Here is a 13756-nt window from a genome sequence, read left to right on the forward strand (position 1 = left end):
GTCTAGTGCTGCTTTCACAAAAAGACTGATAAGGCTCGAAAGGACCCTGTGCGGCTGGGCGCACATTGCACTGTTGCCGCGAGCTGTTGGTCGAGGACTTCCGAGGGGCTGCGGAGCCAGCCTCGCGTGCTCGTCGCGTCTGCTGGCAGCCGCATGTGCATGGTTGTCTACGCCAATCGAATTGGTGGTGCGCTGGTCTTTCCTGCTACAAGTGAGATGCAGAGAAGCTTCCTAGTGCTGTCGTAGGGCACGGTTGCGAAGCAATGCGCCTTCTATTGGATGCCTAGGCCGTGATTTGGAGATGTGCGTGCGAACCGTCGGCTGCGGCAGAGTAGTGAGAGGCTAAATCGCAGGACAAAGGACGCGACGACCCGGTGAATGATATATGCGCGGGTCAATCTAGTCAATCTTTGACTTCATCAAAGACGCGGTGGCCATGAACCGTTTACGCGACTGGGCATGCTCGGCAAACGGTGAGCCAGGCGGGAGCTGATGGCGCACGTCACGCAGGCCCTCGGCTTCTCCTCCGGCTCCGCGGTGCAGGTGGTGTGGTGTGGTGCGGCGACGCCTGAGGTGAGGGCACGCTGAGGCACTTGACTGTACGCCATGCGGCAGCCAGCTTCCCCTTCGGCCGCAGCCCACATGTAGCCAAGTGCGAGGGCCGTCGCTCGATAGGCTCCAGGCGCTGAGGGCGCCGTCGCAGCAGCACATGCAAGAGGCATCGTGTGCCGCGGGGCATACCGAGAGAGCCACGGCGGCCTGCTTATAGCAGCTGGTGTCGCCCTCCAGGCCTCATCCGACTCACCACCACTCACATCCACCACCTCGCCGCCCGCGCGGACCACCCCGCGGCCGTGGTTGCTTTTTGGGTCCTCTGCGCCCTGCATCGGCGGATCGCGCTCTTCCCCGCAATACCGCCAAACCCTCGTCGCCGTCCCTGTCTCAGCGCTGCACGGCGTATTAAAGAGAGGCCTCGCCAACCACCCTGGCCAACCGCGCCCGACGTCCTCGCAAGTCCCACTGTGTCGCTAGGCACCTGGATGCGCAGCCTTCCAGAAGCCTAGGGGCGCTCGCCTCCCACTGTCGGCCCGCCGGCCCATGCTCTAGGCCAGATTCTGCACTGCACGAGACTCTCCATCCGCCTCAACTGGCTCTTCCGAGGCTACCTCCTGCCCTGCTCGTGACCTGCCAGCGCATTTGCAATTTCCCTCTTCGACCCGCCTCATCCCCCCGGCTGTCCCAGTCTCCACAGCGCTCCACGTATGGCCACGATCCCGAGTCCGGCTCTACGCTGCAGCGTGACAATTAATCCGGGCCTCTTGTGCTCGCAGTACATAGTTCCCCACTAGCGTTCTGTTCCTGTCAACAAGAACTTCACTCGACCAGTCCCTCCGCCACGCACTCATCACATCATCATCATCATCATCATCATCATCATCATCATCATCATCATCATCACCACCACCATCACAGCACAAGACCTGTCCCGAGCTCGTTCCCGCCTCCCGCCGCAGCCTCGCTTACAACATCTCAATCCGCCCTCGACCATTCTCGCATCCCCGTTTAGGAAATACTCGACCTCCGTTGCATCGGCCCCTCTGCACTTTCTCCACCCCCGGACTTCGCACTGGTCACGAGATACAAGTCGTGTGCTTCTATTGCTTGAGCATTGCCTCTTGATAAACCATCACCAAACCACCAATTCACGTTGTTTCTCTGTTTGCGCAATCAAGTCGTCGGTCAAACTCGGCTCTATTCCGTCATCAGCTCCAATGCTCCAAGTCTGCCACCCAACCCCTCCAGCAACTGTCCTTCCTGGGCACTTTGCTGCCCCAGTGAGGCGAACACCCAGAGCGATGAATCCGCCGTCAGCACCAAACCCAGCGGGGGATGCTGGTGTTCTCCCAGAATTCGGCAGCCTCAGCATTCGGGATGCGCCATCACCACCAGGCGAGGAAGAGCTCGATGTCACCAACATGTCCCGCGAAACCGCCATGAAGATACTGGTGCGGTCCGTACTTGCGCTTGCCAATGCTGCTGGCGAGATCCCTGCTACACCACCTCTATCACGACCCCATACCCCTTCCGGAAAAGAGAACGTCCCAGGTACGCGTCCGCATAGACGAACGGCGTCCCGGCCAGCAACGCCCATACCGGCAGACAGAGCACAAACTTCAAGAACAGATCTGGAGCAGCCCGAAGCGCATCACGACGAACCCATCATCGACATTGGCGCAGGAGCAGAGCCCGAGTATGTGCAGCGAGCGAACATGGCCCGCAAGTTCTTTTCGAAATCGGTCCCAAAAGTCAGCTTGGAGGAATACTGCAACCGCATCCAGCAGTACTGCCCGCTGTCGACCGGAGTCTGGCTGGCAGCTGGCTCGTACATTCTCCGCTTGAGTCTGGTTGACAAGTACGTCCCGCTCACCCACCGCACGATGCATCGGTTAGTGCTTGCGTGCTTGACCACGGCGATGAAGACGCTCGAGGACCACCGGTGGCCACAGAAGAGGCTGGCAGCAGTGGGCGGTGTGGACGAGATGGCCCTTGGCCGGCTAGAGCTCTGCGTTGAATTCCTGCTGTCGTTCGATCTGCAGTTCCTGGCAGAGAACCGGTTGAAGGACTCGACGGTCGCGCTGCAAAAGGCGGGCCAGGCTGCGGTGATGACAGCCAGACTGCCGTCGTCGTTCAAATTGAGTATTCCACGGACACGGCACTAGCATCCAGTTTTTCTTTTTCTTGAATGGTCGGTTCAGTAGAGACCGACATAGGGCTGGCGTTCTGGAACAGCATACAGCCTTGGCTAGGGCTCGTGTACGATATGTCGGAGCCGTATTACAGTTTGATGGGCACGGCTTGCAGAGGGACTCTGGGCCATTTTGAGATACCACGTAGCACACAAGAAAAGTCCAATTGAATTTCCTCGCTCCGCCAGATCCAATCTTGGGTTCCCTGCACGACTGCCGTCTGGCGAATACGAGAAGTGTTGATGGAATGCACGGCGGGTGGCCAGAACGCGGCTTAGCGGCGGCAGCGGCGATCGTTAGCTCCTCGGTGCCCCTGGCGCGTAATCGATATGCGGCGCCACTCATGAAATCAAGCTCGGACGCAGGTCAACGTCGTGCCATCTTCAAAGCACGCCCGCCCGCCGACGTCCGCAATCCTTCGCGCATACCTTGCTACCCCACGCTCGCTACCCCACCAAGCATTGCCTCGCAGAACCGCTCGCTCTCCTCCTCTGTCGCTACCTTGGCCGAGCTGCAACCATGGGCCGAATACTGGTGCCGCTGGCGATGCTCACCACGCTCGCGTCGCTGGTGAGCGCTGGGATCGAGATCTCAAAACCCGCAAAGGGAGCCGTGCTCACGGCCGGCGATGCAATTGAAGTAAAGTGGGACTTTGCTGGCAGCGGGCCCGGCGAGACCGACCTTACCACGTACCAAGTCTTCCTCTGTGCAGGCCCCAACGACCCCGGAAACGCCAACACAATCGTCAGTCGACGACCCCGCTCGCGAGGCTGGAGGCGCTGATACTGTGAACAGACGTACCCGATCACAACGTCTGGCAATTTCGCACAGGGAGGAACTTCGGTACAGGGCAAGATCCCCACCACGGTGGGTGGAAACACACCGTCAAATGCATAGTCCGTATCCCAGAACAGCGCCTGCTCTCTTTTGCTAACGCAAGGTGCTCAGCTACGTCAAGATCATCGCAGCAGGGTCAAAGGGCGGCACCTATACAGTCTTCTCAGACCGCTTCTCCTACAAGGGCATGACGGGCTCCTTTTCCGCCGCCTTTACCTCCGCCATGAGCAGCGTGAAGGACACCACCGGGCCCTCCGCAGTCGACACGACCGTCAAAGATCAGGCCGATGTCTCCAATGTGGCAGACGCCGAATATGAAGTGGAATATACCATGCAGACCGGCGCCACGCGATATGCGCCGATGCAACCCGTCCCGCCGACCAAGATCACGGCCAAACAGGCAAAGCCACTGTACCCGACGAGCTCCGTGAAGATTGCGACAGCAGCCCTGCCGATCCCGAGCGTGCAGACGACGCTTACCCAGAGTCAGACGCACAAGGTCACCAGCATGGAGAATACGGTACGCGAGAAACTTCCTTTATGGCTGTAGCCATGGCTTTGGCATATACTAATACAAGGAGCAGGTCGCGGCAGCTCCCATGCCTTCAGATGACATGGCCAAATTTTTGAGGCGTTGGGAAGACTAATTTGGTTCGGTCAATCGATCAGATGGAATATCGTATGGCGTTATTGGTGACGGCGTTGGTGAGTATAATCTGGCGGCATGTTGCACGTTTGCCATGCCATATCAGGGAAAGCTGTTTTAAGCATGTCGGTTTATGTAGTGAAAAGGCGCAGCATGCATGGATTAGATGTGATAGAACATTATGTGGGAGAGCACCGCCATTGACAATTATTAAGAGTTAGCATTTGGGGCTGTTACAAATGTTTTCTAAGCAGCAGGCTTCTATTCTTTTCATTCGTTCCCGGAGATCCCAGCACTACGATTCCTAACCCTTGACACTGACAAAAACCTGCTTTCTATGACCCTCGATATGGGCCGGAAAAAATCTTGCAACCATCGCAGGTCCTTGGATTTCATTCTCACCAGCGATTCGTGGGGCAGATAGCCGCTAGAGAAGTACACAATTACACCCACCACAACATGAGAACATGAACTCTCCCATGCCAAAAGCGGTCTGTACAAATGTGTAAGAGGTCTCATGGGAAGGACGAAGAGAATGACTTATCGCAACGACGTGATTGGCCGACCATCAAGGTTCTCAAATCCATTAGCGACTCTTGGTATTACAGTATCTTTTCGACAGTGGCTGTAACTACACCAGCAGCTTGATTAGCTGTGCCCCTCAAACCTAGCCCTGCAGGGATCGCGGTTTTTCTTCACCTGGCCTGCAATGGTTTTATATTCTTCTTTGATCCATTCGATACCATTACAGCATCCACATTAAGACTACACCTGGCCCCAGGTCTTAGGTTCACAGCAGAAAAGATGAGAGAACCACGGGAACCCCGCGTCATGCAGATCGTGAATGCAGACAAGAGGAAATGGTACCAGAAGCCAAACTTGCGGTTCTTGTACTTCATCCTCGTGCCGACGTGCATCGGCACCGAGTGGACCCTCGGCTTCGACGGCTCCATGATGAATAACCTCCAGGCGGTTCCGTCGTGGGTGGACTGTACGTCCCTCTCCCTGTACTGATTTCTTCCCAAAGCCGCCGTCTTCCTCTCCTTTTTTTTTTTTTTTTGACTTGCCTTGGCTAGATTGCTGATGTGATTTCTATGGACTAATAGATTTTGATAATCCCTCCAGCGCCAAGCTCGGATTGCTGAATGCCATACATTCCCTTGGGATGGTCTGTGCCGTACCCATCGAGCCAACTGTGAGCGGGCTCTGCGGGCGGCGCTGGACTATCGCGCTGGGGTCGTGTGTTATGTGGCTGGGCGCGGGACTGCAGGCGGGCGCGATGAGTGCGGATATGTTTATTGCCTCACGCTGGCTTTTGGGGTTGTAAGTCTCGCTCCTTCTTCACATGCTCCTCCGAGGCTGGTAGGCAATGCTCGGACTAAATGGCATTTAGTGGCGTTCTGTTTGTTGTCTGTGAGGCTTCTGCGCTCATTGGGGAGTTGGCATATGCAAAGGAGAGAGCGACGATGACGAGCTTTTTCAGCGCGAACTACTTTATTGGTAGTATTATTGCGAGCGGCGTGACGACGGCGACCTTTGCTATGGACTCGACCTGGGGGTGGCGCATCCCGAGTCTGCTGCAGGCCGTCTTCAGTGCAATTCAAGTCGTGTTTCTCCCCTTTTGTCCCGAGTCCCCGCGGTGGCTGATCGCGAATCAGAAGGGCGAGCAGGCGTACAAAGTGTTGTTGAAGTACCACGGTGAGGGGGAGGAAGGGGAGGAATATGTGCGAAGGGAGTACGAGCAGATCCAGGCGTCTATCGCGCTGGAGAAAGAGTTGGCCAGGAGGTTCATGTGGGCGGATGTGGTCCGCTCGCGGGCAATGTTTCATCGCTTCGCTGTCTCCGGCCTTACCGGCATCTTCGGGCAGGTCTCTGGGAATGGGTTCGTCTGCCCCCCTCCCTTCTCTGGGATCGTGTGAGTTGGAAGCTAAGAAAATCTGTCAACAGCCTCATAACATACTACTTTGCCAAAGTACTCCGCATCGTCGGCGTCTCCTCAAACGTCACTATCCAGCGCATCATCCTCGCCCACAACTGCTGGGCCCTCCTCAACAGCGTCCCGCTCTCCATCCTCGCCCCACGGTACCCACGGCGCCACATGTTCATCCTCGGCGCGCTCGGCATGGCCGCGTGCTTCACCGCGTGGACAGTGGCGTCGGCCAGATACGCAATCACAGGCTCGGAAGCAGCGGCTGCGACCAGCATTGCATTTATCTTCCTGTACAATCCGTACGTCGCCTGCCTTGTCCCCTCATGTACCCCTCATGCTGACCCAGCCCCCCAAGGTTCCTCAACATCGGCCTCAACTCCCTGGCGTATACCTACATCGTGGAGCTGTTCCCCTTCACGCAGCGCTCGCAGGGCCTGGCGTTTAAGCAGCTCGTCGGCCGCCTCGGTAACTTCTTCAATGCGTACGTCAACCCCATTGCGCTGGATGCCATCGGCTGGCGGTACTACGTAATGTACTGCGTGTGGCTGGTCGCCGAGGCGGGCATCGTCTGGGCTGTCTTCCCCGAGACGCACGGCCGGACGTTGGAGGATTTGAGTTTTCTGCTGGAGACAAAGGGGGATTAGGGTTCCTCGTGTGGGAACGATTGGGGAAGGGCCTGAAGGCGACGTGGATCCGTGGTCTCGGCTGCACGGCTGCGATCTTGCTGACCAGACGCTGGCGATCTAGGGTTTAGAAGATGTCAAACCCCGGGTTCATCGTCACGCTGATCGGCTCAATCTGCGAAAACGTCGAGTACATCTCGCTCGACATGTCGAGCAGATTGAACCCCAGTCCGTCGTCCATCTCGCCGCCCAGATATGGATTATCCAAACTAGCGGTAGGTCCCGGTCGATTGGATGGTCCATGGGCTGTTGGAAACGTGTTCAACGTCGTTGAGGCGTCCATGGGGAGAGGTAGGCCCGGGTGTGTGTGGGCCGAAGGGTTTTCGCCTGCGCTGGGGTTCGATGGAGAGGAAAGCATAGGCATGGTATGGATGCCAAGGGCGGTGAGCTCGCGCGCTATGAGGTCGGAGGCTGTTGCGATGACTTCGATATGGTCAGCAAAATATCTTTGGGCCTTCGGACTGTGGATAGACATACCAGGACTCGTGACTCTCAGGCGATCCAGCGCTCCCACACAGAACGCAAGCCGCTCCAGCGTGCTGGGCGCCGCCTGGCCCAGCGCCTGCACTTCGAGCAGAAAGATCGACGCTGCGGTGTAGACGCTGTAGGCTAGGCTCAAAACTACGTGGCCGTCGCCGAAGGTGCGCGTGTACAGGTTGAACAGGGTGATTATGGATGTCGCGGAGGACATGCACTGGACTAGTGGATTGTCTTCTGCCGTCTGACCCGCCAGGCCTGGCTCGCGACTCAACTTTAGCTTTGCGCGGTTCGTCAGGATGTTGATGGTGTGGAAGAGGCAGCTGTTTCTGTTAACCAAGCCACTTCCTCGATCGAAGCTATACGTACTTCAGCGTCACGATGTGACTCGGTGGACACTCCAGCTCGGCGTCCGAAACATTGATCTTCAAGTGCTCTGGCAGATCTCTCCACCAATCTCTCAGCTTCCCGCTTTGCGCGTCCGCGCACTTGTACGCCTGCGACCGGGGCAGCTCCCTCGAGGGGTTGTGCAAGTTTATCAAGATCTCATTCAGGATCTCAGCGAGCGCGCACATCTGAATGAAGCAGGAGATGGAGTGTGCTTGCTTGGGGCGGTAGGTTGTCGAGGGGAGGCCGTGGGGCGTCCAGGGCTCGATTTCCGCCGTGTCGTCCACTGCATGCACAGTCAAAACCACGAAACAGCGAGATGAGGAAAGGCGTACTCAACACCCTCGGCGGACTGATCTCCGAGTTCTGCAGTATAGGCGAGCGCCCAAAATACAGACTAATCAACTTGTCCCAGAAATAACAGCTCCAGAACAGCCGATTCCGGATCTCGATATCTTCCGCTGAGAGATGGCCTGCACTTGCATATTTCTTGCCATCCACACAAATGCCCATGTCATCTATCAATCGAAACGCCATTCCGCTGTACAGCCATGCTTGCGTTCTGTTCCCGCTGCCGCACTGCTGCGCGCTGAGGAGGAGCAGGGCTTGCACCGTGGGGATCTTGCTGTGGCCGTGTTGCACGTCTGAAAAGAGGTCTCGGACGGCGTTTTTGGCGAAGATGGCGCCGTTTTCGAAGGGAGTTAGGAGGGCGGACATGCCGGGTTCGCCGCGGCACCAGCGGACGGAGTGGGAGAGGACGGCGTTCAAAAGGGCCTGGGAGAAGTAGGGTCCTCCCGACTTCATGTCACCTGGACGCTGGTATCAGCTGCCGATGCTTCAAGCGCGAGGGGTACACACGAGTGAAAGCTGGTCTGTATACGAAGTTGAACAGCGGCTGGACCCAGCAGAAGTGCGAGTCTAGAAGCCATCGAAACGGGTCCTGCGTATCCGTTAGCATCACGTGAAGCAGCCCACAGCGTAGTTACATACCGGGATATCCGCAAGTCTTTCGTAAGCTCTTTCTCGCCAAGCATTGTTCACGAGGCTTTCCTTGTCGGACTCATTTTGATAGTCTGCGTGGGTCCGATTGATTGCTTGAAGATGTGTGCTATCGGGTAGTTGGAACAGGCTTGTGGAGCCGTGGTATGAGAGCCGTCCATCTGCTTCGATTCTCAATGCTTCAACTGCCCGAGGCGGACTAGGACTGGGATGGCTTTCAGATGCTGAGGTTGGAGCCTCTGGAGTATCGGTTTTCACAAGTTTTGTTTGGTTTTGGTTTTGCTGTGCTTCCAGCAAGGCGGCTTGGAGCTGTTCAACTCGTTGTTCGAGCCGCTGTGTGTACGACAGCGTTGGGGATCTACAACCATAAGCCTCTTATAACTAGATCATCACAATGTAGATATTGCGCGTAAGCGGCTACGACGCATACCAGCAGTGAGCGCCACATGCGATCGCACCCGCCCTGGATCAATGAGAACCTAATTCACTTCTCTTACAATTTGTAGACACACGTATCCTCTCTCGCTTTGCATCGATTGCAAATCGGGTGATTAGCATCGCATTTCACCTGCAACAACTCATGAGCTTCAAGAAACACCTCTGCACGGAAATTACTCGCCTTTCGTTTCCGACATGCCTCACACGAGAAAGCACTCTTCTTCGGGTTCCGCTTCTGAACAGCCGCGCTCTCCATGGCTCATCAACTTTCTCGCGGAATTTCTTTCGCTTGCGAGTAAGTCTCGGACATGTTCCGTGGTCGATGGTTCCCCATGTGGGGAGATTGGGGCTGGGAGGACAATTTGTCGAGCACGTGCGGAGAAGTCCGTTGCCTCTTTAAGTTACCGGTAGCCGGTCAAAGTCCGAGACTTCCCCCACTCTACTTTACCCCATGGCCTTCGGCAACATTTCACATTGTCGCATCGAATTTCCAAGACTTTGAGCGAAAATAAAAACTAGACTTTCTGGGGCTATCGAATTTCATGATAGGCTTTTGATTATACCCTATATAGGGAGTGCCCACAGGATGAGGTTTTCAATAGTCCAGATTCTGGTGGCAGCCACTGCATACGGTCCACTTCATGCTGGCTCTACGAGTGGGCTTTCTTGCGATTCGATTTCCAATAATTGTCAATCGACGACAATCTGCACTGACGTGTTGACTCTCTCGCGTTGGTGCATGTTGCAGCATAACAGGATAGCGACTATTATGAACAACAATTTTTGGATTACTATCGGAATCTACGCACGAGGATCACTCTCGCGTTGCTCAACACTGTACTTGACCTCAGCTTTCCCCTCATACGACTCCCTAAAGTCGTTGCGCGGGTCCAACTTTGACTTCCAGCACTTGTACCATGCGTGATCGAAAAGTTCGGGCATGCGCTCCAACGGCACACCCTTGGTCTCCGGTGCCCACAAGCCCAGCACGACAACTCCAATCGCACAGATCATGGCCCAGAACACGTACGCGCCCCATTTATCAAGCGCCGTCAACATGACCGGTGTCACTCGCACAACAGCGAATTGGTAGAACCAGTGAAGTGCCATGGTGGTTGCGTATGCGAAACTGCGGGCCTTGGTGGGGAAGATTTCCGTCCCGTAGATGTATGGGATCGTACAAAGACCGACAGACCAGCCCGTCGCATAGATGAACACCGATGCGATTGCAGCATCGGAAGCAGGTTGGTTTCCTTGGCCGATAGCACCGAAGTAAATGGCCATGTAAATGTGAGTGATGCCTTGAAGAGTCAAGCCGGCCAGCATGCAGCGTCTGCGACCGAGCCTATCGATGAGACCCCAGGCGAAGACCATTGTCACGAACAGCTTTACGAGACCGTAGGCTCCAGATGTAATGAGCGAGGTTTCAGATCCCTTGACACCAGCGTACTGGAAAATGTCGGAGATATAGTAGGTAATTCCATTGCCACCTGGGGAAGTACAAAATCAGCAAAGCCAGTTCTACCACGAACCAATGTTCCGTCTTACCTGTCCATTGGGCAATGGTATGCAGTGCAACCGCGAGGAAATATCGGTTACGCAGGTTGGGGTCTGTAAAGCATTCCTTCGCAATCTGCGGCATAGAGGTTTTGGACATCTCGATGAGTGCGTTCGCCTCCAGTTCGGTTCGTTCATACTCGCCCATCAGGGCGGGGTCATCGTGAGACATTCCTCGAAGACGAGCAAGCGCGGCGATGCAGTCCTCTCGGCGGCCTCGCGAGGCTAACCACCGGGGACTTTCTGGAAGCAACCACGAGGCGAAGAAGCAGAAGCCCATTGGGATCAACGGAATCATCTGTACGATCTGCCACTGTGCCCTGCTTTGAGCCATGTGCTTGCTGACCCCGTAATTGATGAAAAAGCCCAGCGACAGGAAGGACAGCAAGACTACCATGTACATGCTGGTCACCATCCCCCTGGACTTCGTCGGCGCAATCTCGGATAGGAAGAGCGGTGAAATGACTGTGAGGCCACCTGCGCCGAGACCTCCCCAGATCCTAGCAAAGAGAAGAAATCCAAAGATTCCGGAGGAGAAGACCTGCATTAGGATGCCGCTAGCCCACACCAGTACTGCAATTCTATACGACCATAGTCTTCCGACCTTGTCGTTGAGAAAGTATGCAATGATCGCGCCAAATGCAGCCCCGAGAACACCAAAGGAGCTGATATTGGCAGTGCGATTGGCAAGTCCAGTTGCGTTGCCGACCCAGAGGTTTTTGTTGAGGCCATAATCAGCCTTAAACGCCGGCAAGGTTACACTTGCACTGAAACCTCCCTCGTCGTAACCTGAATCCACTGGTGAGGACAAATCGAACCTTTGCGAGGTGACGCATACCTTTTGGGATACCACCGGACGCCAGTATAACGACAGCAAGCAGATAGAACGGGGACATCTTCGGGGCCATCTTGGTGGTAGTGGGGAAGAGATGACGATCAAAGTTGCTGGCACGACTGCAGCGGAAGACGACAATATATGCACTGCGCACGCTCCATTACATCTGGGGAACACTTCCGGGGTATGGGGACCACCAGGGCATGGAGAAAAACTGGTGTCGTGTGGAACTGGGTATGTGCTTCCCTGATTAGCGCCTCACGTGGTGCAAAATCGGTCATCTCCGCCGATCCCTCGGTCAACTTCCGTGGGACCACCTTCACAATAAACCTGACGATGGATTTTCCCGATAAATTAGTTGCGCTGTACGCGTTTATGTTTATCCCGACATGTAGGAACAGGCCCACCGCAGATATCCACAATGATATGCCGAGCGGCTCGTAGAGAGGTCTTATATGCTCGCTGGGTTGGCCACACGTGGTATTGGTAGGTCACCTTGCACCCTCTCTTCGTGCTCAGTATGCCTGATCAGAGGACGGGTCTTATCTACTCTCTTAGATCTTTGATCAATCACGTCCTGACTCGTTTCTTCAGGCCTGCAAAATCCTACCTTCAACCACTACGTCAGTCAGCTCAACTTCACGACAATGTTTCGCCATTTTCAACACTGTCCCGGAGAATGCCTGCAGGCGCATGGGACTGCCATATGCACGTCACTTCCCCGGAGTATCCGCTCGTTGCCAATGCAGCGTACGTTCCTTCGCTGCACAACTTCCAGCACGCGATGAAATTCGAAAGTACGATTGGGATTTCCAAGATTGTGCTGGTACAGCCCTCGATCTACGGCGATGACAACTCTTGCCTCCTGGATGCCCTCAAGGAAATAGGGCCTGCCAACGGTCGCGGCGTCGTCGGCATCGATCCCAACGCAGTTGATATGTCCACGCTTCAAGCATGGCATAAGTTGGGCGTTCGAGGAGTGCGCCTAAATCTCAAATCAACCAATGTGCAGTTTACCGAAGAGTCGCTCAATGATCTGCTGAAAAGCTACGCAGATGTCATAAGACCTCTCGGCTGGGTCCTTGAGCTCTACATCGGCATGGAGTCGATACCAATCCTTGAACGCGCCGCCGGAAGTCTTGGTGTACGAATAGTCATTGCGCACTGCGGTGCCCCGAAATTACCCTCGGTTGACGACAAAGCGTACCCATTGGATCCTTACAAGTTATACGGATTTCGATCGCTTGTCAACTTGCTACAGGACGGGAATACGTGGATTAAATTCTCAGCGGCATATCGTTTTGACCCGGACCCAGAGATGCGCGGCATCGAGGTCATTGCACGCGAGCTGTTGAAGAAAGCCGGCAATAGAGTAGTCTTTGCATCAGACTGGCCGCACACACGATTCGACGGGCTCGACGTACGGCCATTTGTCGAGCGATGCATAGAATGGACCGACGCCGCTGCTTTGACAGAAGAAGTCTTTTCTCTAAACGCGCAAGAGCTTTGGAAATGATACAGCCAGCTTTCCTCCAGACCCTTCACCATTTGTCGCTCGGCAACTTGATTCGATACTCCGCAAACCCTGACTCTCCGAATGTGTCGTAGAGCTTCCTTGCGACTTTATTCTCGTGCTGCGTCAGCCAGTAGTACTTGGAGCAGCCTTTCTCCTGGGCAGCCTTGCCGCACGCCACGATCAGCTTCCTCCCATAGCCTTTTCCACGGATATCAGGATTGACGAATAGATCTATTAATCTCAGCAAAATATCATCAAGACAGACGCGGGACAAGGTACCGTTCAGATAGCAAACAGGCTTATCCGACCAAGAGGTTGTATGGAAGAGATAGTGCGCAATGGCATTCAGCGTCCCGTCTTCCTCGCGAATAGCAAACGCATGCAGATCTCCTTGCGGATCGATAATTCGATTGAAGGTGTTCTCATATTGCGCCTCCGGAATGGAGGTCTTGTAGAAGGCGATGTATTGGCGAAAGAGATTCTGCCACTGGGACCAGTCGGCTTTGCTGAGGGTAGACACAGACATGCTGGTAGCTGAGAGTAAAGAATGAGAAAATGATACTGCACGTCCTTCTGTAGTGAAGAGAACATGTACTGCCCACTAGCTTTGTATAGTGATGCGTCACGGCGTGTAGGGCGCCAGTCGCTCAGCTTCCCCAGTTTGACTAAGCCGTTTTTGATAAGCAGTCGCCTCGCAGATCCGC

General features: G+C 55.2%; 7 protein-coding genes across 7 annotated transcripts; 4 read left to right on the top strand and 3 right to left on the bottom strand.

Annotated features, from left to right (window-relative positions):
- Positions 1-1418: 1418 nt before the first annotated feature.
- CC84DRAFT_198079 (uncharacterized protein) lies at positions 1419-2935 on the top strand. Its single transcript, XM_018185557.1, has one exon. The coding sequence runs from the start codon at positions 1773-1775 to the stop codon at positions 2718-2720; it is 948 nt and encodes a 315-aa protein (XP_018031852.1). The 5' UTR covers positions 1419-1772; the 3' UTR covers positions 2721-2935.
- Positions 2936-3111: 176 nt separating this feature from the next.
- Positions 3112-4557, top strand: CC84DRAFT_1167697 (beta-1,6-glucan biosynthesis protein-like protein). The gene is made up of 4 exons (XM_018179237.1): positions 3112-3491; positions 3543-3643; positions 3696-4104; positions 4169-4557. The coding sequence occupies exons 1-4, from the start codon at positions 3267-3269 to the stop codon at positions 4229-4231; spliced, it is 798 nt and encodes a 265-aa protein (XP_018031853.1). The 5' UTR covers positions 3112-3266; the 3' UTR covers positions 4232-4557.
- Positions 4558-5033: 476 nt separating this feature from the next.
- Positions 5034-7234, top strand: CC84DRAFT_1262557 (MFS general substrate transporter; the record flags this gene model as incomplete). Its single annotated transcript, XM_018185158.1, has 5 exons — positions 5034-5221; positions 5337-5553; positions 5624-6112; positions 6178-6459; positions 6516-7234. Coding segments are annotated over 5 exons (1465 nt in total), but the record flags the coding sequence as incomplete, so codon positions are not given.
- Positions 6911-8665, bottom strand: CC84DRAFT_1189810 (uncharacterized protein; the record flags this gene model as incomplete). Its single annotated transcript, XM_018181076.1, has 5 exons — positions 6911-7266; positions 7321-7643; positions 7690-7993; positions 8043-8516; positions 8566-8665. 5 exons carry the CDS (start codon positions 8663-8665, stop codon positions 6911-6913), a joined length of 1557 nt encoding a protein of 518 aa, XP_018031855.1.
- Positions 8666-9937: 1272 nt separating this feature from the next.
- Positions 9938-11751, bottom strand: CC84DRAFT_1127209 (putative MFS quinate transporter). The gene is made up of 3 exons (XM_018175766.1): positions 11540-11751; positions 10693-11490; positions 9938-10634 (listed from the first exon to the last, which is right to left on the bottom strand). The coding sequence occupies exons 1-3, from the start codon at positions 11607-11609 to the stop codon at positions 9946-9948; spliced, it is 1557 nt and encodes a 518-aa protein (XP_018031856.1). The 5' UTR covers positions 11610-11751; the 3' UTR covers positions 9938-9945.
- A 97-nt stretch (positions 11752-11848) lies between these two features.
- Positions 11849-13435, top strand: CC84DRAFT_1167700 (amidohydrolase 2). The gene is made up of 2 exons (XM_018179238.1): positions 11849-12022; positions 12131-13435. The coding sequence occupies exon 2, from the start codon at positions 12216-12218 to the stop codon at positions 13050-13052; it is 837 nt and encodes a 278-aa protein (XP_018031857.1). The 5' UTR covers positions 11849-12022; positions 12131-12215; the 3' UTR covers positions 13053-13435.
- CC84DRAFT_1167701 (acyl-CoA N-acyltransferase) lies at positions 12830-13673 on the bottom strand. Its single transcript, XM_018179239.1, has 2 exons — positions 13332-13673; positions 12830-13283 (listed from the first exon to the last, which is right to left on the bottom strand). Exons 1-2 carry the CDS (start codon positions 13576-13578, stop codon positions 13078-13080), a joined length of 453 nt encoding a protein of 150 aa, XP_018031858.1. The 5' UTR covers positions 13579-13673; the 3' UTR covers positions 12830-13077.
- Positions 13674-13756: the final 83 nt, after the last annotated feature.

Source organism: Paraphaeosphaeria sporulosa, assembly GCF_001642045.1.
Source record: "Paraphaeosphaeria sporulosa strain AP3s5-JAC2a unplaced genomic scaffold CC84scaffold_10, whole genome shotgun sequence".
Lineage (NCBI taxonomy): Eukaryota > Fungi > Ascomycota > Dothideomycetes > Pleosporales > Didymosphaeriaceae > Paraphaeosphaeria > Paraphaeosphaeria sporulosa.

Bases quoted from the DNA above. Each gene is read 5' to 3' on its own strand.
- CC84DRAFT_198079 (XM_018185557.1), top strand. From the start codon at position 1,773: ATGCTCCAAGTCTGCCACCCAACCCCTCCAGCAACTGTCCTTCCTGGG.
- CC84DRAFT_1167697 (XM_018179237.1), top strand. From the start codon at position 3,267: ATGGGCCGAATACTGGTGCCGCTGGCGATGCTCACCACGCTCGCGTCG. The intron at 3,492-3,542 runs GTCAGTCGACGA...TACTGTGAACAG, and splicing joins CCGGAAACGCCAACACAATC to ACGTACCCGATCACAACGTC. The intron at 4,105-4,168 runs GTACGCGAGAAA...TACAAGGAGCAG, and splicing joins TCACCAGCATGGAGAATACG to GTCGCGGCAGCTCCCATGCC.
- CC84DRAFT_1127209 (XM_018175766.1), bottom strand. From the start codon at position 11,609: ATGGCCCCGAAGATGTCCCCGTTCTATCTGCTTGCTGTCGTTATACTG. The intron at 11,491-11,539 runs GTATGCGTCACC...CAGTGGATTCAG, and splicing joins GTCCGGTGGTATCCCAAAAG to GTTACGACGAGGGAGGTTTC. The intron at 10,635-10,692 runs GTAAGACGGAAC...GTACTTCCCCAG, and splicing joins TACCATTGCCCAATGGACAG to GTGGCAATGGAATTACCTAC.
- CC84DRAFT_1167700 (XM_018179238.1), top strand. From the start codon at position 12,216: ATGCCTGCAGGCGCATGGGACTGCCATATGCACGTCACTTCCCCGGAG.
- CC84DRAFT_1167701 (XM_018179239.1), bottom strand. From the start codon at position 13,578: ATGTCTGTGTCTACCCTCAGCAAAGCCGACTGGTCCCAGTGGCAGAAT. The intron at 13,284-13,331 runs GTACCTTGTCCC...TGAGATTAATAG, and splicing joins GCCTGTTTGCTATCTGAACG to ATCTATTCGTCAATCCTGAT.